The following is a 25,837-nucleotide window of genomic DNA, read 5'->3' on the forward strand; positions in this document are numbered from 1 at the left end:
ATGCTATTCTTTGCAAGGATTATGTGGATCCAATGTAAAAGTGTTAACTGCATTTAAAGATTACATGGATATTTCGGGGAAAATGGTATCTTTTGGCTTTCTGCTTTCCCACAATCCTATTTTTGCAGATGTTGTCAAAGGTATGGGTTGGTGTTAATGGGTAACTCGTTTTATTCTGTTCTTAGTATTGTGGTCTTTTTACGTTAATCAGATAGTTATAAGATGCTTGAAATGTTTTGGTTGTACTTGTGTATGAAATCAATAACACTGACGTTTGTCTAAGTAAACTAGCATGGAAAACCAACTCCGCACAGCACGTGTCCTCAGTTCATATGTATAATAGCCTTTGTATCTTCAGACTTCCTTTGCCCTTTTTCATCTTCTTCCTTGCTTCCCTTTAACCATCACTGGCTTCTTAGCCTGCTGTTGTGTATTCCTCCTGCATGCTAGTGTGTAACTCTTCATGCAGTCTATGGACTTTGCGGCCATCCGGATGAAATATGCCCCGCTGCTGCCTGCAAAGTTTGCTTTGTCAGAACGCATAAATTTGTTGTTGTATAGCTTTATTTCGAAATATTTATCATTTCTTAAAAGCATTACAGTACAAAAACAAATTAAAATATACAACAATTGTGCAGTTCAACCCTCTAAGACACATTATACAATAAACAGCAATATACAGTCATTAAAAGAATAAAAAGGATGGGAAACACAGCAGCAAATGGCTAAAACCAGTTGAATCAGGGTGGATGACCTTACTGGAGGAGCGATTTCCTCACAGATCTTATCCTCCATGCCCAGCCCAGAAATTTTGCCAGGCAACATGCAAACAGAGGGCGAGCATCCGATCTTAGAATCTGTAAGGCCTCCAAATGTGACCGGGTGCCCAGCCTCATGCATAGAGATTTCAGCCATCTACGGCGAGGTGCAACATACGCTGAACACTCAAACATTAGATGGGCAGTGGACTCAACCCTATTAACACATCAAGCATTGGCATTGCCAATAGGTCTCGCTTGTGGGACCTTATAAGTATTTAGTTTTCCAGCACAATATGATGAGTGGCGTTGCGTGTGTGAGTGGCGTTGCGTGTGTGAGTGGCGTTGCGTGTGTGAGTGGCGTTGCGTGTGTGAGTGGCGTTGCGTGTGTGAGTGGCGTTGCGTGGGCGAGTGGCGTTGCGTGGGCGAGTGGGGTTGCGTGGGCGAGTGGGGTTGCGTGGGCGAGTGGGGTTGCGTGGGCGAGTGGGGTTGCGTGGGCGAGTGGGGTTGCGTGGGCGAGTGGGGTTGCGTGGGCGAGTGGGGTTGCGTGGGCGAGTGGGGTTGCGTGGGCGAGTGGGGTTGCGTGGGCGAGTGGGGTTGCGTGGGCGAGTGGGGTTGCGTGGGCGAGTGGCGTTGCGTGTGTGAGTGGCGTTGCGTGTGTGAGTGGCGTTGCGTGGGAGAGTGGCGTTGCGTGGGTGAGTGGCGTTGCGTGGGTGAGTGGCGTTGCGTGGGTGAGTGGCGTTGCGTGGGTGAGTGGCGTTGCGTGTGTGAGTGGCGTGGCGTTGCGTGTGAGTGGCGTGGCGTTGCGTGTGAGTGGCGTTGCGTGGGTGAGTGGCGTTGCGTGTGTGAGTGGCGTGGCGTTGCGTGTGTGAGTGGCGTGGCGTTGCGTGTGTGAGTGGCGTGGCGTTGCGTGTGTGAGTGGCGTGGCGTTGCGGGTGAGTGGCGTGGCGTTGCGGGTGAGTGGCGTGGCGTTGCGGGTGAGTGGCGTGGCGTTGCGGGTGAGTGGCGTGGCGTGGGTGAGTGGCGTTGCGTGGGTGAGTGGCGTTGCGTGGGTGAGTGGCGTTGCGTGGGTGAGTGGCGTTGCGTGGGTGAGTGGCGTTGCGTGTGTGAGTGGTGTGGCGTTGCGTGGGTGAGTGGCGTTGCGTGGGTGAGTGGCGTTGCGTGGGTGAGTGGCGTTTTGAAAATGCAAAATTGTTGTTTATTTATTTTTGTTTGTGAAATAAAGTTAAATAAAAACAATTGTGCATTTTCAAAACACAAGCTAACAAAAATGTCACTGCTAATAAATGTATCTGTTTATATTTGCATTAAGGGTGCAGTACTTCACAACTCTACAGGGACACCTAGTAACAGCCTGTGGTACTGCACCCTTTCCTTGAGACCTAACATGGAAATAGAATTACGCAGTGTCGTAAAAAGCAAAACAAAAAAACATTAGCAATGGCAATAGCTCAAAGTTACACTAATGCAAGACCAATTGCATTACAAATACTTGTTACATTTTGGTTACCGATCCGTGTCGGATCAGTGACTAAAAATAGAAGAAAACATATGAAAGTGGTTTTATTTCATTTTTAAAGTGGATCGGTGATTCTGAGGGCGAACGTGATGGGGGGGGGGGCGAGAGAACGAAGCAACAAAGGGGGGAGGTGGAGAGTATGTGGAAGCAACAAGGTGATAAGTTGCACAAAGGGCGCCGGTGGTGGAAGCCGTGGATAGAGCACATGGACAAGCGCAAGAGAGAGGAATCAGGGTGAAGCCGGTGGGTGACAGAACAACAGAGAGTGCAGGAGGAAAGACTTACACAAGAACAAGCGTTTTTTGAGTGGTTTTGTAGCCTTTGCGGTGTGCCGCGTTTTAACTTTAGATGCTTAAAGCTAAAGCGCGGGGTGCCGTCAATGCTATACAAATTAAAAAATAGAAAGTGAAGGCAGGCGCCCGCCATGTTGAAATTTCACTAATGCAGACCTATTTCATTGCAAATACTTGTTTAATTTTGGTTACCGATCTGTGTTGGATCAGTCACTACAAATACAAGCATAGGTGTCGCATTTGTGAAAGTTAAAGCTCTTGGTTTTGAAAATGCTGAAAAGCCGAAGAGGTATATGCTGTGGGTGGTCTCTGCAGCAGGACGTAAGTCAGAATTTAAAAGCCCAGGCAGTGGCCAATTGGAGGAGCAGGCCTTGAGGACAGCATGCATTGTAAAGGGCCGGTGAGCTGCTGACAATAGACGCATGGGTACCATAGTTAAAGTGTACCATAGTTAAAGTTAAAGCAAGGCAAGGTGCGCTGTTGAAAAGAATTACGAATATTTTAAAAGTGGATTTAGGTGAGCCGCGCAGCACAAAAGTAAGGTGCGCAGCTGAAATGTTAAATCTAAAGCATGTTGTGTCGCATTGAAAATAAAAACAAAATAGTTAAAGTTATAGTGCGACGTCCAGGCAAGTGCTTTTTGGTAAATATAAAGCGGCCACACAAGAGTTGCGGCCACCATATTTTAAGTTAGAGCGAGATGTCGCAGCATGCCCTTTTTGTAAATCTAAAAAGCGTTTAATAATGTGCAATATCCAAAGCAGCTGTAGCCAAGGATGGGGAGCGGGCGTGTACAGTGAGAGCTTTTTGTAAATATGAAGCGGCCAATAAAGCGCGACGTCCAAGCAGCTGTACCCAAAGAAGAGGAGAAAGCTTAAAACGAAACAAGAAAAGCCGTAGGGGGGGGAGGGGGGAGAGGGGGGGGTCGGGAATGCGAACGAGGGGAGAAGTGTGGCAGGCAGATGGCTGTGCGGAGGGAAGCCGGATGGGGGCGGGAGAGCCTGGTGGGGGGGGGGGCGCAAAGAGGAGAAAAGAAATGCGACACGGCGGGCAGGGGAGGGGGCGGAGCGGGTAAAAAAAAAAAAAGACGGAGGGAAAGGCAGATAAGGGGAGGGCATTGCTGTGGGGAGGGGGTGTAGGAGAAATGCACACGGCGGGCAGGGGAGGGGGCGGAGCGGGGAGAGCGGCATGTGGGTGTGAAGAAGCCGGGGCCTTTGAAGTGAAGCTAAGCTTCACTTCAAAAGGTGTCGGAGGAATGCGGCTGAGGGAACAGACGGCGATTGCGGCTGAGGGAACTGATGTGCACGCGCTTTTAAGCTCAATGCACATGCGCATTGAGCTTAAAAGTCACGGGCACTGCAAGGAATCGCCACGATTCCTTGCTTGTTAGTTAAAGAGTGGTTAAGCCGCAATAGGCTCGCAAGCTCGATGCGCATGCGCATCGACAGGCGAGACCTAAAAAGGACAGGACGAAATAGTTTGCCAAGGTGGTTTCCAGCTCGCTGTCCACTTTCCTAGAGGCAGAACTCCAACCCTGAATTTAAAATACAATGCCCTATCCATCGGGTTGGAGATCAGGTCCAGGTAAGGTTCTCTAAGGGGGAGATCTTTAATAAGCAAAAACTCAACAGCAGATCTACATAGTTTGTAGTGACTCGCTCTCTCATTTGCCACCCAAGCCCAGAATATTTTCTTTAACAGCTGTTTAGGTGGGGATGTTCTGTTGGCCCAGGCGTCTCCCAAGCCCAGTTCGCAAAAGAGGCGCTTTACTTCCGTGAGCCAACCGACCTTGTGCCAGCCCGGGGTTGAGAGGAGTTCACGCAGGGCGTCTGCGTAGCTTGAGAGTTCTGGTACATTCCATATTCGAGCCCACAGTAAGAGAGGGCATAGCTTTGCTTTCTCGGATATGGGGCGTGTACCTGTATCAAATAGGAGAGGGAGAGTGGGAGTACTGTGAGGTAACCTCATTAGATCGTTATGAAATTTGTTCTCAAGGTGGGTCAGGGTATCAAATTTCTGCGTACCCCAAAGCTCTGCCCCATACAACGACGCACTCACCGCCTTTGCCCTATAAATATCTAATATCACCCCAATGGGTTTAAGGGGTGAGGCACGATGTTCTTTTAATAATGCGCCTGTGACCCTCCTATGAGTCAGAATGATTTTTTGATGGTGAGCCTTCCAACTCATAGAGTCGCAGAGTCGGATGCCTAGATAATCGAATTCCCTTACCCTGTCGAGTGGGACTGAATCAAGGGTTGGAGGGTGTACTGCCTTCCTAGGGGGTTTCAAGACCAGGAACTTGGTTTTGCTTATGTTAATAACCAAACCCCTGGAGTCACAAAAATCCTGGAACCTTGAAAGCAACGTTTGGAGGCCTAGCGGGGTTTTCGAAATCAGCAGGGTATCATCTGCAAACAGGAGAGTTGGTATCTTCCTGCCCGCCAGGGAGGGTGCGTCTGCTGGTAGTTTAAGGAGGTACTCCACCACTCCGTTTAGATAGAGTGAGAACAGAGTGGGGGCTAGCACACACCCCTGGCGGACACCCCTGTCTACAGAGATGCGAGATGTTTTTTGGCCCTGTGCGCCCCATCTGATTTGTGCAAAGTTGCTTTCGTGGAACTTGATGAGCAACGCCAGCAAGTACGGGGGGATACCCAAACCCTCAAGCACAACCCTCAATTGGTTACGTGGGACTAGGTCAAAGGCAGTCCGCAGGTCTATAAATGCGAGATAAAGACTGCCTTTGCCCAGTATGACCACTTTCCAATAAAGCATTAGAAATCGGAATGTCTGCTCAATAGTGTCAGTTCCTGATCTAAAACCGGCCTGGAAGTCAGACAAAACCTGCTTTTCTTCGGCCCACTGCAAAATCCTCCCTAAAACTACTTTCCCTGCTACCTTCTGGGTAGAATCAAGCAGGCTTATGGGACGGTAGTTGGCAGGGTCGTCCCTACAGCCTTTTTTAAAAATCGGGACGACTTCCGCACCCCTCCACGAGTCCGGGAGGCATCCACCAGACATGGCCTCATTCAGAAGTAGGGTGATGAGTGAGCTCCACACCTCCGTGTCGATCCGGAGCAAATCGCCAGGGACACCATCTGGACCTGCCGCCTTGTTAGAAACAAGGCACCTAATTGCTCCTTCAACCTCCTTGGCTGCAAAGGTGTGGTCAATGTCTGTATTAGCTACCGGCATACTGTGCCTGGAACCCCTATTCTGTCCTGGAGCCCCTGATGGAATGGAGTAGAGCATGGAAAAATGTGCAAACCAGGCCTCCCCTGTGATGTTACATGTCAGCAGTGAGTCGACAGGCCTATCCCTGCCTCTGAGCAAAGCCCAGAAACCCCTCGTGTCTTTTTTGGAGCTGGCGTCCATTAGGTCTCTCCAAAAATTTGTTTCATGGGTATCCCTTGCCACTGCTTGAGCTTTTTTATAATTTTTCCTAGCGAGTGTGATCTGAGCAGAGTCTTTATTTCCAACCGCCCGGATAAGATCGCTTTTAGCTGCACGACAGGCAGAGGAGTACCATTGGTCTCTACCCTTAGTTGCCGTTCTCCGAAGGGCCCTAGCCCTACCCTGTGGAACTATAAACAAATTACTGAGGGATGCAATAGTCTCTGTGAATGCCGTAAGGACATCGTTATCAAAATCCGACGCGCCTAGGTGGTGCTTTACTTTTGACATTATGTTCCCAGCTTGGGCCAATCTTTCTTCGTCCGCAACAACTTTCGCCCATTTTAATCGCCTACCGCAATTAGATGGTACAACTTCGTGGGAAGATTTCCAATTGGATCGAGGCAATGATGGATTCCCTACTTCCCACGGAAGGGCAAGGGTTAGGACCAAGGGATTATGATCGCTATCTGTTGTTTGTTGGACTTCCATATCATGGAAGTACTGCCATAAGTTATGGTTTAGCAGTATATAGTCGATTCTAGAGGTGTGGCCCACCCTATTATAGGTGTGCGCACCCCTAGAATCTGATTTAGATCGACCATTAGTGGCCCTAAGGTCATGTTCTAAACAAAGAGAGTTAAGATCAATGACATTCTGGGTCCATTTTTTAATTGGATCAAGAGCGAGCAAAGGAATACCTCTCTTAGCATCGTCTTCCCAGATGTCCAGGATGTCTTCGCTGGCTAACGGTTCGAAACAACAGTTAAGGTCTCCAGCCAGGACAACAAGAGAGTCGATGTTGCAGTCACTGAGCTCCTCTTCAATTCCAGTTGAAGATAACAATGAATCCCCCCCCCCCTGGCTCCCCTAAGATACAGATTAAACACCTCTAACTTCCTGCCCCCGGGGCACTGTATAGTGAGTCTCATGAGGTCAGGAGATTGGATATTTATGTGTCTTATGGATAGGCCCAGTGCGATACTGACCCAGATAAGAAGGCCACCAGATGGGCGCCCTTTACTGCCCTGTGGTTTGGATGCTGGCACAGAGTAGGTCGTGAAACCTACCCTGTGGAAGGGCTCCAAACACCAGGTTTCTTGAAGGAGGCAGATCCCAAAAGGGTCCACAAAGGAGTTCCAATCTGGCTTATCGAAGTTTCGAGCAAGCCCTGCCACATTCCAACTTAAGATCTTCAGCTGGGGATTAACTACGGAACTCTTGCAAGTCAAGGGAGCAAAGACAGGGGGGTCAGTGTTAGAACCGAGAGGCCGGGAAAACTGGAGAGGAATTGTGAGGGACGTCGAAGCAGCAACTGTCTCGCACACAATTGCAATGGCACTATTGGTACAATTGGTATTAAGAGAATGCAGCGAACCCTGTACAGACAAGGCCTGTGCCCTGGATTGGATAGGGGGGACAGGGCTAGTCCCAACAAGGGTAGACGACAACGGAAAAAAAAACAACTTCCACCAGGGGTGCTGGAAGCTGAGCAGGTGGTGCCGGGTCAGGGGGCTTAAACAGTCAATCAACATCCTCAAGACAGTCATACCTGTTTGAGGTTGTAATCCCGAGCCAGCTTCTAGATGGATTGTGCTCTTTAGTGTAATACCCCCATCTGGGCTGATGACGAACCATGGACCAATTGCCCCCATGTGAGTATACATCTCGAGGTGGATAAAAGAAGGACAATGGCCTCGGGGCAATGGATGAACCCCCATCCTCTGCAGCCCAGGAACAAATATAATTAGCCGTGTGTTAGTCTTCAAACGTCACGACTATGCAATCACCGGGTATAGATTTCCTTGTGGAACCCACCCACGGTACTCTACGTACCATTTTAACTCTACTCGTCCTGCCATTAGGAATCGGTCTGTACGTATTGAGCCAGTGCATGACCTTGTTCTTTAGAGACCATTGGTTTTCGTGGTGGCCAATCGCTGCCTCCGGCACACCTGTCAACACCACCACGTAGTCATTGGCTTCTGGAGGGAGATCAATGTACCCCCCTCGAAAATTACTCTTGTTGTGTGGGCCCAAGGTAGGACGGAAGGAAGTTTTGTTCTGGGAGCCCTGAGTAGGCCGGTGGGTGGAACTACTAGGATTCTGCCTCCTAGGAGCAGCCATATTGGTGCGAGTGTGGGTTTGTGAGGTGGAAGCATTTGGGATATTAGCCCCGGACAGGGGTGCAGAATTTGTAGTGGCGACTATCTTGGTACGGGGTTTAGGGATTGGCTGTGTGGGACAGGGCGCAGTTGAGTGGGAAGTTAGACTATGCGGGGCTGTAGGGGAAGGGATTAAAACCTGAGGAGCTATATTATTCTCTATCAAACCTTGGTGTTCAAGACCTCTTAAGCCAAGTGTAGCCAAGGCTATAATACTTTTCTCCATCTCTAAGAGATGGTTCTCGATTCGAGAGAGTCTTAAATCCAGGGGAGATAAGAGACTTTTTAGGGTTTCCCAAACTACTCCTATGAATTCCCCTTCCCTCCCCTCCTGGTCGTTTAGATAGAGATCTACTTTCTCTATGGGTATATTGCCTTTGGTGGCAGCCGGTGCTACGCCGTCATTATCCGTGCACCGAGGAGCCTGTGGGAGAGTGTCATGCCTTCCCAAACTACCATTAACAGGGATGTTAACAACGTTAAATATGTGTGCCCCCATAATTTTAGCCTTCTTGTATGAAGGAGTCGATCTAGGGGAGCGCTTTCTTTTGTGCAGATTGTCCTTAATACTATCAAATCTACCGTAGCAAGTGGACGCATCGGAAATATCTGGGGAATGAGAAATGGGGGTAAGATGGTGGTGAGGGCTAACCACAGGAGTGGACAGGCTTACGGACAAAGGTAGTGGGCACAAGGGTGGCGAAGGGATAGGCAAAACCGGAGTGTCATGAACATCCGCCATCGTTGTTACACACTGTTGGTTGTGCAAACGCTTTGGAGTGATGGCTGATGCTATATGCCCTAGGGAAGATTTCTTGGAGTTAGCAAAATCTAATGACAATTTCCTAGCAGCCGCCAAGTCAAGGGACACTCTAGTTTGAAGTTTGGTAATCTCTTGGTCTATGGCAATATTTGTGCGTGTAATAAAATCATCCATAGGACCATTGTGAACCCCTTAGCCGCCCTACTGCGGGTAGCACGAGTACACATATTTACAATAATAGACTACCAGCCTAGACGGGGGTAATGGACGATACCAATTTGTAAGAAGGCAAAGCTAGGGCGTAAGAGAAGGGGCCCAGACCAGACCTCGAACGGCCTCAAATGGACCGCTCTTTGCCCGGTCTTCGCCCCGGTCGCTACCGCGCGCTACCGCGCAGCGGTGGCTCCACCCTCTTAAATAAGCAGGAAGTGACAAGGGGCGTGGCCGGCAGGGAGAGCGTCCACAGGTGGAACAGGCAGGGACTCCTGGGCAACGGAGTCCCTGCTAGAGCGCTCGCAGCCCTGCCGGTGCACTAGAGATATGAGGGTGAGCAGTCTGCCTCAAAATGCCCCACAGCGGCTGTACACGCAGCGGGACCCGCGCAGCGGGTCCGGCAAGCTGTGGATATCACCAACACAACAACAACCAGCAAGGTGAAAATGCCTCCAGGCAGGGTCCGTTTCCGAGAGTTTCCCGCAGGAGAGTGCGGAGGGTGCAGCTTTAGCCAAGTCCAGGGACAGGGGGCGTGGCCGGCAGGGAGCGCGTCCACAGGTGGAACAGGCAGGGACTCCTGGGCAATGGAGTCCCTGCTAGAGCGCTCGCAGCCCTGCCGGTGCACTAGAGATATGAGGGTGAGCAGTCCGCCTCAAAATGCCCCACAGCGGCTGTACACGCAGCGGGACCTGCGCAGCGGGTCCGGCAAGCTGTGGATATCACCAACACAACAACAACCAGCAAGGTGAAAATGCCTCCAGGCAGGGTCCGTTTCCGAGAGTTTCCCCAGAACGCATAAATAAAATAAGACTAATGCAGATTCCTGATGCTCTTTCCGTGCTCCTCGGTTTTTAAAGCTCTGATTAGACTTTTTCTTTGTGTTCTTGAAATTCTGTTAAAATAAAACTTTGAATGCCATTTAATGTGTTAAATTGTTAGTACTGTCATGCCTCTCTACAGTGGGGCATATGGTGGTTTGAATGTATATTTTCATTTGTAAATCTATTCTTAAAACTGTATTTCAATTCACTAAATAAGGGTAATCATCAGACCTTCATCTCCGAATTCAAGTCTGACAATTCCAGTGTGAACTTGGCAGCCTGTTATATTTAGAGGTTTTTTTTCATAAAGGAAAATATGTATAGTCTGGTTATGTATTACTATGCATGTAAATAAATCATGACCACATTCTTTCTTTAGGTTATCACCAGCTATGCCACACGCCAAATATTGATTCTGACGTGATTGACTCTGATGAAAAATGGTTGTGCCGACAGTGTGTGTTCGCAACAACTACAAAGGTATGAAGCTAAAACAAAGATCAGACAGTCCTATTGAGCCTTGTGTTTTGACATCCACCTTTGTATAGGAGGAGTTTAAAGATATGTTTGGTTTGACTGGGATGTTTTATTGTTGTTTAATTGAGCATTGCTCTGTAGCTCTCAAAACCGGAGAAGCAATAAAGCACCTTATATGGAAATTACCCATTGCATGAAACCCTGAAAACAGGAGTAAACAATAGTCACTTAGACTGTATAGTTGGAGTGAGGGACATGGAGCAATCTGGGCAATTTAAAGATTGACTTGTAGGTTCATATTTAACGAGAGTTCGCTTGGGGCAGACTGTTGATGTGAAACATGTTGCAGAATGTTTGGGATTGTGGCAAACATTTCAGGAAGAGTGAAAATATTTGTTAAATTTCTTCTGAATGTTAGGAGGATTTGATTAGATAGGATTCAGGACGTTATTCTAAACTCACTGAAGGGTTTTCAGGTTGAGTCGTTTTCAGTCTCTAAAAAAAGTCTCCATTAAAGTTCTCACCTCGGAGGCTTAGAGATCGATACCTGCTTGGAAAATAAAAGGGGGTGGGTTGTTGTGGTATACAGCCTTTTACGTAGAACAGCTGAATATGGGCTTCCTGGAATATTCGGTTATGTGGTCTTATTTTCCTAAAGTTTTCCTCAGTCTGTCTGGGGAGTGGCCAGCTGACTTGAGAGGTGGTAGAGCCGTTTAAGATCAGACGGCAAGAATTGTGTTCACAAAGTCGCTGTTGGTAGTAGCAATCCACTTCATACTGATTATACCATGAAATATGCTGTTGGGAGCAGGAAGAGCAAAAAAGTGTGGGTAAAATGCTTGAATTATTCTCAGCCGCTGGTAATTGCTTGAGACGCTTTACAGTCCATTGTTTCTTTTGTGCTGCTGTAAACAGAAATAAGTCATATGCAAATTGTACTTGGTCCTGCTCCAGCAGGAACACTCCTGGCCGAACTGAAAGGCCAGGTCTCTTCTAGATGGGAACACAAGCAACCCAGAGTTCATCCTTGTTGGGCCTTCTAAGGGAGGTGCAGCTTGAGCCATACAGCACAGTAAGAATGAAACCCATGTCTGTAAATAACCATCCAGCTTCGGGTGACTCATTTAGAACAACTAAGCAATGTGTGAAATACTTCAATTAATCCCAACCTCTGTTAATCTTGCAGGGGGTGGGGGGAATACTCGTACATTTATTTTTCAAGTATGGTAGCCCTGTTATATGGAACTGGTTCTACTTCTATAGAAACGGTAATTTCCGCACTGTTCGACAAGGAGCTCTTTAGATGGAAACACAGGCATACCCAGACCAGTTTTGTTTTTCTCTTTTAAGAGCACGAGTGCTTGCTGGTGCTGCTGACATTGTAAGAAATTATATTTACTGTGAACAAATCTAACAGTATCTTAATTGACCTTTTTAGGTTTCGCCCTGGCCGTAGCAACTGCGTAGCAGTTGCTCTGCCCAGGGCAAAATCTAATGTTATCTCAATAGTGGGGACTTGAAACCGCCCCTTCTTCCATTGGCTAGCTCCATAAATGGAGGCTAGCCATTGGAAGAGATTGGCTGTCAATCACGCTTTCTCTGTGAAAACGCGATTCGGGGGCGTTTCTCGGTCTTTTTTTAAGTCCCGCCCCTTTGTCCTGGGCCGCGCTGTGATTGGCTGCCGGCCCGGGACACCCCCGTGACGTCATTCCCCGGGTCGCGCTGTGATTGGCTGGCCCGCCCGGGACCTGACTTGTTATACTGCTTGAACTCGACCCCAAGATATCGGAGCGCTTTACATGAGCGCCAGTTGCATTATGGAGGGACACATTCATGTGTTTTTTAGGCACAGGTAGAATAAGTGGTTTGCCCAGAATCACACTGATGTTGAGCCTCTAGCCAGACTCGAACCTGGATCCGCAGCTTCAAAGTCGGCTGATCTGGCCGTTAAGCCAAACCCTCTTGAGGCATAGCCGGGCCACTCCTAGTAGTTGAGCACCGTATATTCAGCCCTTGTATTTTTGCACGCCAGTGACCTTTTTACTCTAGCTGCATGGGTTCGAATCCCACCTCAGCCACTTATAATCTTTTTTTGTTGTTGCAGTTTTTATACTGCTTGAACTCGACCCCATGATGTCGGAGCGCTTTACATGAGCGCCAGTTGCATTATGGAAAGACACATTCATGTGTTTTTTAGGCACGGGTAGATTAAGTGGTTTGCCCAGAATCACACTGATGTTGAGCCTCTAGCCAGACTCGAACCTGGATCCGCAGCGTCAAAGTCGGCCGATCTGGCCGTTAAGCCACACCCTCTTGAGGCATAGCCGGGCCACTCCTAGTAGTTGAGCACCGTATATTCAGCCCTTGTAATTCAGATAGAATAGTGCTACTGAGTGTACATCGTCACTCTCTAGAAAGGAAAGACCGGTTTTCAGCAACAGTGGTGTGGGATCACAGGATACCGCCTCCCAAGCTTTGTACCCTAACAAAATGTATCATGTAATCTTTTTTTCCATAAAAAAGCTTTAGCTATCCAGATCTATTAACTAGTGTCTCAGATGGCACCCCAAATCGGATTTTTGTACACGCCCTATTGATGCTTCATCTACGTGTTTCATCCTGGTAGTTCTAAACCGGAATGTGCTCAACCATATTCCCTAGAGCATTGGTTTATATTTTCACTGACGGGGGTCTAGTTATAGTATGGTAAAACTACCTAGAAGATACCTCCGCTTCCCTGTAATATTGGATCCCTCTGACATGGTTAACCACTAAGTGATATGGCTGTCTACAGTGAATATAATGTCCTCACACCCTCATTTGTGTTGACATGTTTCCGCCCACTCCCAATGGCGTCTCTGGGTCTGGGGCTTATGTAAGGACTCAACTGTTAGTACCTCTCTGTGTCTTGTTTCTTTTGTCCTACAAGTCAGAGGTTTCGAAAGCACTACTGGATGTGCAACACTTAAAGAGCAAAATTGCAGACTCACTTGCCTGTCACCAGATCAAATATTAATGCACAGGGAGTATTAATACCCATTTCACGAGGACAGGCTAGAGGGCAAGTCCTTGTAGTCACACTCACTCCAGATTACCTGGCCTCCATTCCGCTAATTAGTGCTCCACTCTGTCCCTGGAGTGTCATCTAGGTATTTCTAGCTTGCTCTAACTAGACCCTTTTCGTGACAATATCAAGTGTTCATTTGAGCAGCTTCCTGAAAGACTAAGGAACTGAAAGCTTGTCATAACTATCCCCAATTGTCCATGTGTCTAGAGGCATAAGGCCTCCGCTACAGTGTGCACCAGATTTTGGCCCCTATTTGAGACATCCCTTGTCTTTGTGAATGACATGCACGAGCGCCTGGACTCAAGCTGACCCAGCGTGTAAGGGAAACTTTCATGGCTCTGAGGCAGCAACCCTGCAAGAAGTACTTGCAAACCACTTGACGTGGCAAATGTTTTTTTTAACTAAAGCAAAGACAAGCAGGGAATGGGGCATAATTGTGTTTTATTCCACTTCCTGTTCTTAATCAGGCTTCCAGATTGGAGCTTGATGGCAAAAGTCAATACTAGACTCCTATTTTTGTTTTTGAAACGTCGGGATAGAACACAGGAGAACTGCAACCAACCTATTCCCACTTAACAGAAATTTACATGTCAGTTCCTTCAAGCCTTCGTTAGTAACCAAAACCACTGCACAAGCTAGCAACACTTCCCTACTCGCACAAAGTAGCAACACTGCCCAATTGTGGTACACCTTAGATCTTGCATTTCAGTTTTCCACCGCTCCATGTATAGTGCACTGACACCACACCTGAAATAATACTGTATCTTATAGAGACGTCTAGCAGCAGATTCCTTAACTTGGAATATTCCCCAGGCGTCAGACGGGTCCAGAAAATCTTGCGCAGCAGCACCTTTGTGCGCTGGGGAGCGGTGCCGTACAGATCCACCCTGACGTCGTCCGTGGACGTGATGTCAGCAGAGCCATATATGCCCCGCCCCGGTGTGACAACATTAGTTTTCTTCTTTTCTGCGTCACAATGCGGATCCTGGAAACCAGCAGTTCCTGGACTTGATTTGGGCCCCTCTCGGCACCGTTGGTGTTGTACCGGAACAGTGTGCAATGCCCTCCGGGTTCAAAGCCTGTGAGGCCTGTGCGTGTCAGATGTCTGGCACTGACCCGCACCTTATTTGCATGTGGTGCCTGGGTGTGCCCCCATGTTTCCAAGCAATGCGGTGACTGTCAACAGATGAAGCTGAAGTCCTTACGGGAACGCCGTTTGAAGTTGTTGGCCGCACGACTTTCTGGCCCAACTCCTTCTCGTCCCTGCTCTCCCTCCCCAGAGGGAGCTCATTCTCGAGGCCGCTTCTGTCACCGGCGCCCTAAAAGAGGTAAGCGGATCCACAAGCGACCACTGAGTCCAACCTCTCGTAGGCGTGCCGCTGGCGCCCATTCCTCTCGTAAGGGGTCAGCTACAGGCGCCCGGAAGTCACCTCCTCCATACCCTTCTATTACAGGAGTTGGAGCGACGCACGCCCTAATGGAGGCCTAATCCCAGGCTCTTCAGGCCTACTTTGAGTCCCCCTCACTCCCTGGCATGCCTTCGGGCCCCACAGAGGCGGAGGGTACTTAGGCCGGACCCTCGTCGCCGGATCCTTCCCAGACCACGGTTGTGTGCACCAACTCTGGAGCCGAGGCGACGACGTTGAGCCATGGCCCAGACTCTCCTGGTCGATCTAGCACACTCTGCCAGTCAGCGCATAGCCCTGGGCGGCTTCCTGCGCGGACGGCGGAAGCGGCGTCTGCGATGCTGGGCTCCGAGCTGGGCACCACGTTGGACCCACTGACGGGTCCGACGTCCAAACCCACACTCAGCTCTAAGCCTGATCGCACGTCTGGGGCAACGCATCCCTCGACCTTGCTCGACGCTGAGGTAGCATCCCTCACGGGGCCCGTCAATGTCCAGTCGACTCGACACGGTGCCCACCGATGCCGCGGCCTGTGCATCCATCGCTGCCGGTGTTCATCCATTCATAGATATCGGCGTCCATGCCTGGGGTTCACCTCCCTCCGGATTACTCGTTTCTGTCCCTTCAGCGGGGTCGGGCGACTCTGGTATCCGCCGTGGCCTTTTCGGAGGCTGCTGCTGCTTCCCTTGGTCGGGGGCCACTGGTGCAGGTCCCTAGTGTGGCATGGCCTTCGGGTCGGTCTCCCGTCCTGCTCTTAATGGTAACTGGGAGAATGAGCCTCCAACAGTCTCCTACAAGACGGCCTTTTGTCTCCTCCTAGGGTGACTACTGAGCTAGGGGCTGCCTATGCGCGGAGTTGTCAACCGGGCAGCTGCTATCCTCTGCTTTCAGCCTCCTGTGGCACCCCTCATCCCCGATTCCTTAATGGATCAGCTCTATCTCGAGCCCATTACTGTGGAGCTCTTGCTAGCCCTTGGGGGTGCTTTATTAGAAGCCTGTGTGGCGCATGGGCACGGTACTCTTCCGCAGCCCCTGTTGATCAGGCTACTGCTGGCAGGCACCGCCCCAGGAGATACACTTTGTCTGTTCCTCCACCCTACTGCTCAGGGCCTGGTAATTGAGGCGGCTTTTGGGTTGCAGGACTCCTCCACTTTGCCCTTGTTTCCTCCCACCTGGTAAGCCAGGTGGCTGGATGCATGTGGTAGACAGCTTTTTACTTCTTCTAGCGCGGCCATTCGCACTGTAAACACTACATGCGTGTTTGCACATGTGTCCTCTGCACTCTGTGACTCCATGGCTAACCTTGTTCCTTCCCTTTTGGAGGAATTGCGCCCTGAGTTACTCCGTTTTGTCCACGGCAAGGAAATGGCTCATTTTACAATATGCTCCTCCCTGGATACCACTGACTCTGTGGGCCGTGCTCTTGCGCGGTCTGTGGCATTGCGCCGTCATGCCTGGGTCATGCCTGGATGCGTGACAGTTGCTTCCCTGATAATATCCGGGAGAGCCTCCAAGACATGCCGTTTAATGGGATAGACCTTTTTGGGTCCCACGCTGACTCGATCTCCAGGCTTCTGTCAGGGCTGCCGTAATTCTGCCGTGCCACTGACCGATTGACTTTTCTTCTTCGTTGCGGTCTTCCTTTGCGGACCAGCTTTTGTCAGGGGCAGGTTGGCGCCTCTGTATTGTCTGTATAGCCGTCTGGCTGGGTTGTTTTTGTTTTCAAGTCCTCAGATTGTCTGTTTTGCAAGTGAACCCCCCCCCCCTTCTTGCCAGGGGTTAACCCTTGCCCTGTGTGGGGTATTGGCTGGTGGCAGGTGTCTGCCTTTGCCTTTGTACGCTCCTGTGGAGTGTTCATTATGGGTATCCCTCTGGGGCTCATATAACCTCCTTTTACTGCGTTCCGCAGTGTCGCACCGCTCGGTTGTCTGTAGTGCTTAGACTCCGGGTCTGGGTCTATGCTGGGTGGTATCTAACTCACATGGCCTGGCATCTTGCTTTTGTCCTATGGTCCGGCTTTTGGTGCCTGCCCCTTATGGGTTGTTCTACCAAGGAGGGAGTTGGCGTGGACCTCTCTGTTGTAGGTTGTTATGGCCTTTTGGCTTATTCCCCAACAGTTTTCTCCACATCCCCGCTGCTTTCGCGCAGGGATTTCTAAGTCCCACTAGTGTTCTTAAATATGGCAGACTCGTGGAGATGGTTCTTCTTGAATCCCGTTCTTCCTGGCGTCTTGGACCCGTGAGTTGGTCCTAAGTACTCCCTTGTTCGTCTCTTCTTTCCTTCTAAAATTGTCCTGCGAGGGAACTGTTCTCAACTTCCGGACTGACGGAATATACTTTCTGTATGACTGCTGGTGCTTTTGAGCGTACCCTAGTGCCTGGGTTTGGCCGGGTTTCAGCATCTTCTTGAGACTTTTTTTGCACCATATACTTCCTCATGGCTTGTACGGCACGTTGCCTTCTTGCTATGGGGCGCATCTCAGCTGTTCCTGTTGTCTTGCTTCCTGGTGTTCCTCCTGGCCACGTGTGAGTGTCTTTCGGGCTGTGTAGGGGCATCCTTTTGCTGTTCCTCACATGTCCGACTGGCAAGGGTCTCCGCAGTACTCTTACTCAGTGGTATGTGTGAGGGCGCTATTCGTTCTCTCCTCCATACCACTAAACCAGTCCTTTGGATTTGCTTTGTCGACTGCCGCATCCTGCAGTTCTTTCACGCCATGGGGGTTCAGTTATATTCCATGCAAGATGCTGAACTCTCTTTTCACGCCAGTTTCTTTACTAGGTGTGTTTTTGTTTCATGTCGACCCGTGCTGGGTGGGGTCAGTATTCTGCTTCCTTCGTATCTTTACAGGAGCAGGTTCAACAGTGTTTACCCTGTTCGAGTTGTTTAGCTGGGGCTAGCTCTGGCTTCATGTTCGTCTTCTTTCGAAGTTCGGCATTTTTCAATTAGGCACAAGCGTTCTGGCTTGGTGTTTTCCTTCTCTCATCCCCTCTACATATGGGGGTTTTAGTGTTATTCAGGATGGGCTGTGGTGCCCTAGCCTCCCCTTGATTCCCGCTCTCTTCAGGGCATAGGGGTCTGATGGTTGGCTGCGCTGTCATTTCTGTCCTCACTGTGTTTCGTCCTTTGGTCGACGACACTCTTGGTAATTTATTGACGGCTAGGTTCTTTTTAGACCACAGTGGGGTTTAGTTGCAGTCCTGCCTCCTCTATGGTTATGGCTTTGGTATCTATTCTAAGTTGAGGAATCTGCGGCTAGACGTCTCCATCAGATGAGCAAGTTACTTACCTTCGGTAACGAAGTATCTGGTAGAGACATAGTCTAGCTGCAGGTTGCTTAACGCCCGCCCGTCCTGCAACAACATTTTCAGGTTGGGCTTCTTGCCTTCGCCTCCCTTTGGGTGGCTTTATTCCTCTGCGGTGTGATGTCTTCTCTTCACTTCGACTCACGAGGCTACATTCCGTTTCGTGACTCTGCTCTAGCCGTCCTTTTATTTGGACAGTAGGCCCATATGCCATGTGTCCTTTACAACCCTGGGTTGCCGGTTGTGAGTCTTAATCCTTTCTTCTACCGCTTAAGGTTTCTTGCCTCCCCGGCACTCTAGGGGTTACAGTCTCTGACAATGCTACATTCGGTAGGTCCCTTATTCGGATCTGACTTCTCCTTTTGGGTGACGCCTTATGGTAGTTTGTCTTTACTCCTGGGATCTGGTTGTCCTTCACTGTCTTATATTGCGGTTACAACCTTTCTGCCGGCTGCTGTGATGGTTTGCCAAGGAGCTATGGCTCAATGGTAAGTCTTGTGCCTCTGGTGGCACAGGCTCACACAGGCCAAGGGTTTGAATCCTGCCTATGCTCTGCATCATCTTCTGCCTCAAGGGGAGGTTTTGGTCTTAACAATTGCGGAGGTACCTCCCAGAGTGGTGCTATAGTCCCCCCCCCCCACCCCCCATCAGTTTACAATTTACGATGCCTGGCACTGTATTTCTATAGTGATGTTTTTCCCCATGCCTTGTTTTTTCTTTTTTAGGTCTCCTGGCGTTTAACAGCGCGTCAGCGCTGTGCCCGCCAGGAGATCTTTTGTCAGTGACTCTGCTTCCCAGGAGACAGCGCTGGCCGCGCGCATTGCCTCTTCAAGGAGGCTATTTGAGCGGGGCACGCGCTCGCGAACGCGCTCAGCTGCTGTCTCCCGGGAAGCTCTTTCACCAAACACGCATGCGCATACACAGACGCATACACAGACACACACACACACACACACACACACACACACACACACACACACACACACACACACACAAGCGCCCATGCACGCACGCACCCACACATACAGAGAACCTACCCCCGCTGTCGCATACACACACGCGTGCACACACACACCCACAAGTGCACCGAGCGCCCCCCCGCCCCCACTTACCGCCACTCCGGACTTCAGCCGCCACCGCTCCTCTCCTGGGCAGGCACTCCGTGGGCGCGGCTTCCAGCAGGAAACGGAAGTCCCGCCCCACGGTAGTTTTCCTCACGCGCACACGACCAGCTGGGGAGTACAGGAGCAGGTTCGCTGAGATGAAGTGCTGGCTGGGCGGCCAATATCTGCTGGTGGTAGGTCATATGTTGGGAATGGATCAGAACCAGTGTTCTTCACCTCCACGTTAGGTAATGTAATCCATGCAGCCTTTCTCGAACTGCGCTAAAACAGAAGTCAGATAATGTGCCCATCCATTTTCCGTATTATCATCGTTTTACTCCGTGAAGAGGCCCTCATTCCTAGTCCGGCACAATTGCTGATTCAGTGCAACAAGTCATGTGTACCCAGATCAAGAAACCAACTCTGCGTGCCTGCAGGCTTTGCCGCCATGATTCTCACTGGTAAACCTGGCGCAAATTACGTGGGCAGACGGTGTAAAAACCGAGTTTGCTCGAGTTGGAATGTGGGGAAAACAAGTGCAACTAATGTGCTATGCCCCAATTCTTAAATTCAAAAGTTGGAACGGTCTGCTCTCCAGCGTATTGCAAATGTGCACACTTGTGCCGACTAGGAATGAAAGGGTTATGATTGATTTAAAGTACCCTCTAGCATGTTTTGCTTTTCACCAGGGCTGCACTGCATGACACCGCTCTGTTGTTAATAAATGTGGTACGTTTCATAATTTTATGCACTGCAAAGAAAACGCAGCTTGTGTTTCCGCTCACCCAGACTCATTCAAACCATGCCAGCACAAATTACCCAGGAAAATCTACCACACAGGAGAGGCAGCGCCCAAAAACGGGGGAGGACTTAGGGCTCGGACGGAGACACATAGAATATGTCCCATTGCAGGGGGGACAGGAAACACACGGTTTCGTTTATTTTGGAAGGTTTGATTTACCTGGGCAGTGGCAAGGACAGGGTGAGGCACGCAAGCTGACAGGGACATATAAAACATAACGTCATACAGCTGTGACCATAGAGACAACAAGGGTGTAGTGGAGAGAACGGGAGGCAGGAAAGGCTAGAGGAAGATGGGCAGACATACAAAGAGACACAAAGAGAGAAGAGAGGCAGCTAGACAACGGGGGGGATGGACAGAGAAGGGAGAATGCTGAGCGAGGCTAAAATAGACAGAGACAGTGAGCGAGGCAATGCTTATGGAGACAGCCTGAAAAAATGTATGACAGTATACTGAGAGACTGGGCCGACACTACTGTATGTGTGACACCGACACTACTGTATGTGTGACTGGTGCAGAGAGAGACGCAAGGGGTGAACACAATTGAAAGAAAAGTGGTATTCAAGATAGGCAGGTAGCATGAACAGCAGCGATGGAGCAGAGCACGGCGAGGGCTGCTGTTCCGTTCTCCAAGGTACATGCATTTAACTATGAGTTTCTCACAGTACACAAGCTGCAGGCAGCAACGCTGGGAAACAGAGAAGCAATAATGCTCACTGTTTCCGAACTGTGGGCAATGCAGCTTATCCACAATCTTTGAGAAATTCCGAGTTAAAGGTACACATGACAGTGAAAGGGCTTAAATGAGGCGCCCAGCTGCGTCCGTCCCTAGCGCACACCTTCAAGACTCGGCCCCAGATGAGATGACATTTAACAGCGCCCATGCATGTATTTTTCACTTTTTCTGCCGCTGGCAGAGTACACATTTTGCATGAGCTGCATAAAACAATTCCCAAGGGAACTGTTTAGAAGGGATTACGTTGAAAACATTTGGAACATCTGTAGAGGAACTCTCTTGGTGTAAGCAGCTGCTCAGATGTTCCGCTTCCTGTTTTCTTTAATACCATTACTCCTCGGCACTCTGTGTAATTTGTGCAAAAAGGAAATAAGACGTCTCGTGAGAAATAACAAAGTCTGGGTCACTTGTCAGCCAGTTTCATAGAGAAGGTGTGAGTGACTGAGAGCCAGCTGCCCGCCGCCCACCACTTCAAAGCATGTCTCTGCAGGTGGGGGTGCTTGCTACAGCCCTGGCGTTACTGTTAACTTTATTGTGAAGCTATGAGTCGGAGTTTTTCATTCACACCTGTTGATCCAGTGAATAGGCAAAGTCACATTTGCTGAAGTAGATTGTAAAGTTCTTTCAGGAACATCCTCTTGCATTACGACATTGCAGGCAGCAGGCCATGCAGGAGATGGTAGGGAAGTCACGTGACACAAATCATCTTTATACAACAATTCAGAGTTTGATAACAAATTAATGTAACACATTGTAATATACAATGCCAATAGCTCAAACTTTAATACTGGGAGACCTATTGCATTGTAAATGCTTGTCTGCACACTGTTCCCATATTTTCACAGTTTTTGATGGTTGCTTCGCTTTCTCACACGGAAAAGACTTCTGACGAAAACTGATGTCTGTGCGCCACGGCGGGGCATATATGGCTCAGCTGACGTCACGTTCATGAACGACGTCCGGGCGGAGCCGTACGGTGCCGCCCCCCGGCACTCAGAGGTGCTGCTGCGCAAGATTTTCCAGACCAGTCTGACACCTAAGGAATATTCTAAGTTAGGCAATCTGCGTCTAGACTGTCTCTACCAGATACATCGTTATCGAAGGTAGGTAACTTGTTCTTTAGCTATATAGACAATGAAAATCAAGTACTGTTCTTATCTGAAATGATCATGTTGCCTTTCAGATCCATGGGTGTCAGGAAATGTTTAGATGATCTTTTAGAGGCTGCATAGAGAGGCTAATTTGTAGTTGCTATATACAATAGAAGTTTGTTTAAAGATTAGTCAGGGCCTTAAGTAATATCTACATGCTTTTTATGTCTTGTCAATAAGATAAGACGTTGAGGTAGCAGTGGACAGCTTTCAGGGTGTATTAGGAAAAATATGAACATATTTACCAGACGAAGGCCAAGGAGAGAACAATAGGGGCTTCCTTGTGGCATCCCCTCAATATCTGAACTTCATGTGCTTTAATTGCCAGTTGAAAAAGATCGAAGGTTCCCGTTTTCTGGAACCCTATCTCCTGGCATATATCACATCCACTAATTATGATTATCATTGTCGCATTTGCCTGTGAAAACCTAAAAGGGAAAAGATGCCAAGAAATTGTTTCAAATAGATATATTGCAGTACTAAGAACACAAACGGTTAAAAAATAAAATAATATTCTAAGTTACTACTGAGAAGAAAAAAAGTGCTGTGGCAACTTGACTACTTTGGGAACGTGTCCTTAAATGTTTTAGCAGCATTTGGAAAGATAAGTGTTACAGAATCATCTTGTGACCGAGCAAGAGGGATAATGAAATGTTATCATTGTAGCAGATTGGATTTTATAAGGCTGTCTGGAAATGCAGGAATTTTTTCTACTCTGTTTCTTGTTACATGAGGCTACAAACTATTATGACAAAGTGTTTCAGGATCATCATCTCTCCCCTTTGATGACTTGATGACTGGAAATAGTCCGCAAATCCTATGACCACCTCTACTGTATTGAGGTCACAGAACCTTACCCGTAACTAATCTGGTCTTTCTATGAGGTACCTTGCCTTCTGCCGACACCTGTTAAGCTTTAGCGAGTCTAGTAGGCAAATTAAGGTGTGATTTTCTTTTTTTTTTTTTCTTTTTTTATTGCTGTTCACTTATTTTTTTTTCTTTCAGAGAGGAGGTGCTTTGAAAAAAGGACCCAATGCCAAAGCACTGCAAGCTATGAAGCAAGCTTTACCATATAATGTAGCAGACTTGGAATGGGATGCTGGTCATAAAACAAATGCTCAGCAGTGTTATTGCTACTGTGGAGGACCCGGGGAGTAAGTACATTCTCTTTATTTTTTTAAGACAATAAAAAGTGTGGGCGTGGATCATCATGATATTGTGGTTGATTTTCAAAGCTTTTATACTGTTAAAACCAACTTTGTCAATTACGCCACAATGTCTTTTTAATGTGTAATTTATTTCCTTTGTAGCTGGTTTTTAAAGATGCTGCAGTGCTGCAAATGTAAGCAGTGGTTTCATGAGGCATGCGTGCAGTGCCTGGAACAGCCAATGTTCTATGGAGACAGGTAGGATGCTCTCACATTTGTAAAGTGACCTACACTTTTGTTAAATAATTCCTTGAATAACCTTTGTGTCGCCAACATTGGCCCTTAAATTAATTACACGGCCTGTGAAGGATCTTTTACTAATCTGTAGATTACAGAACATTTTAAGATGTATCTTTCATTTATTTTTACACTTGTTAGGTGTAGAGTCAAAAGAGTCCTAATTGCATTAGGTTTCCACAAATCACATTGTCTTAAGTAATGTAAATGTATAGGCATTTATATAGCGCACTACTTACCCGTAGGGTCCCAAGGCGCTTCGACCGCTGCGAAACCCTTCCTGGCTTCCCTGAGAGATGGTCCCTTAATGGGTATCTCCAGGGTGAGACCAGGCATCCCCGGCGGTCTGGTGGGGCCGTTAGTGAAGATGAGGCAAGCTAATGCCCAGAGTTGCCGAGTGTGATCGCTGATCAGAGTGGGCACCGAGGCGAGAGAATTATCGAGTCCACTGACCCTGGTCCAGAAACCTGCCGCGCCGGGAATCGAACCCTGGTCCCGGGCCGTCCTCTGCTCTCTGGTCTGCCGCCTCTAACCAGTGAGCCACACTCACTCAGGCATACAAAGACAACTGCCTCAATTGTGGTGATTGAGTCTGTGGTTTCCCTCCAGTATCCCAGGCCACCCGACTGGGGATGATGAGGGCTAACTACACTCATTTAGCTATACAGCAAAGATGTACCCCGGCACTCCTAAAATTTAGAATTCCAGTTTGACATTCTTTAGTCAGGACTACTGTAGCATAGAAACTACTTTAGCACAGGAAAACACTAGAGGTATTACTTATCAAAAATGTTCATAAATTTATTCCACACAGAATTCAAATTTAGCTAAAGGTGTTTTTAACAATACTTTAAAAGACTGAAAACACTGATAATTCTCACAGATGATTACAAAGTAAGATGTCTTATGCTGTAAAATCGTGATCCAGTCCTTGCAGGAAAATGCGAGAAAAGCCAACATGTTTCGTCACATCGGTGACTTCCTCAAGGCTCTGAAGAAAATGTTGTTATGAAAAGGTGGTTGTTTGCAAGTAGACTCCCTTGATAAAATAAAGAGTTCAGATTCCAAATCAATTTCCCAAAAAGCCACAGATTTATCCACCACAGTTTTGCAGCGTGAATCTTTCTGGATTCACTATGCTTGCCATTATTCCGCGGTCTAGTGGTTGGGTCCGGAATCATAGTCTTTTCTTTATTTTATTTTTTTCGTAGCCCAGGTGGACGTCCACGTCCCACCTTCTGGTGTACTTCCTGTGACATCTGCACGCTTCCTGCGGAAGCTCCCGCAATTTGGGCACCATCTTCAGATTCTTTTTTCCGCCGTTGGGTCTGGATCGTCACTGAGAGGTTCCAGAGTTTTTGGAGAAAAGAAGGAAAAAGCTAAAATCTACCGAAAAAGTTTGGAGAATACATCCAGGAACAAGACCGCCAAGACGATTAAGAAGGAGGAGAACTTGGAACGACGTCCAACGTAGAATGCGCACACAGGGGGCCCCCTGAGCGCAGGAATGGACAAGACCCCGTTCAAATTTTGCCGCAAATGCCACCACAAGTACGCGCAGAAGGACCAGCACATGGTTTGCAACCTCTGCTTGCCGGTCGACCACGAAAGCAAGGATTGCAACGCCTGCTCCGTTTTCATGGCAAAGACTCTCAGGATTAGAGCGAGGCAGAGGATAGCTAACCACAGCATGCAAGGAAACTTGGGCCTCTCCAGTGACGAAGAGGACACTGGAGAACAACATCGCTGAGGGACCAGATGACTTCACGGTCGTAGTGACCGATAAGAAAAGTACAAAAGAGGTAGGAGAGACGTCGACCCCTAAAGCCCCGACAGACTCTCGAAAGCCTGAGTCAGACTCTCGAAAAACAGAGTCCAAGTCCACGAAAGGAGCACTGGCGCCGAAAATTTCGACAGCCGCAGCTGCATCCAGGCACAAACAGCCCAGCGGATCCTTCGAAAAGGACTCCCAGACGGCAAAAACACACGAAAAGCCTAGGTCGTCTACCCCCGAAAAGGAGCACTCAATGCCGAAGGGATCGTCCGAATCACTCGACACCGAACAGGCCGCCGAGATGGAAAGGAAAAGCGAAGGCTCGAGGCCGAAATTGATAACATCCTGCAAAGGAAAAGAGTGTTCGACGAGCGGATGAAGAGGTTCACCATCCCGTCTAAGCCTGCAACGACTATCGTTGAAGTCGAAGACTAGGAGGAGTTTGACGCTGAAGAGCCGGCGAAAACTCCAGAGCCCCGGGAACACCAAGAGGAAGAGGGCCAATACTATTTCGAGGAAGGCGAAGAAGACCAGCGCACGAGTACGGACTCTGCATCCTCGGTGGCACAGGACCTGGATTGGCAGGACCTCGAGGCCGAAAGCCCGGAAGAGGCCGTGGAGACCCTTCGAGGCCTTCACCGCCAGA

The 25,837-nt window shown here is 48.8% G+C and overlaps 1 protein-coding gene across 2 annotated transcripts in view; it reads left to right on the forward strand.

Moving 5' to 3' along the window:
- Positions 1 to 25,837, forward strand: part of MTF2 (metal response element binding transcription factor 2) — a 421,361-nt gene that overhangs the window by 131,061 nt on the left and 264,463 nt on the right. For both annotated transcript variants that reach the window (XM_078646339.1, XM_078646340.1), the window contains 3 exons: positions 10,308 to 10,408; positions 22,978 to 23,126; positions 23,283 to 23,378. In XM_078646339.1, the coding sequence (XP_078502465.1) occupies positions 10,308 to 10,408; positions 22,978 to 23,126; positions 23,283 to 23,378 (346 nt within the window). The remainder of the gene's footprint in view (positions 1 to 10,307; positions 10,409 to 22,977; positions 23,127 to 23,282; positions 23,379 to 25,837) is intronic.

The sequence above is a fragment of the Lissotriton helveticus genome, chromosome 1_1, assembly GCF_964261635.1.
Source record: "Lissotriton helveticus chromosome 1_1, aLisHel1.1, whole genome shotgun sequence".
In the NCBI taxonomy this organism is placed as follows: domain Eukaryota; kingdom Metazoa; phylum Chordata; class Amphibia; order Caudata; family Salamandridae; genus Lissotriton; species Lissotriton helveticus.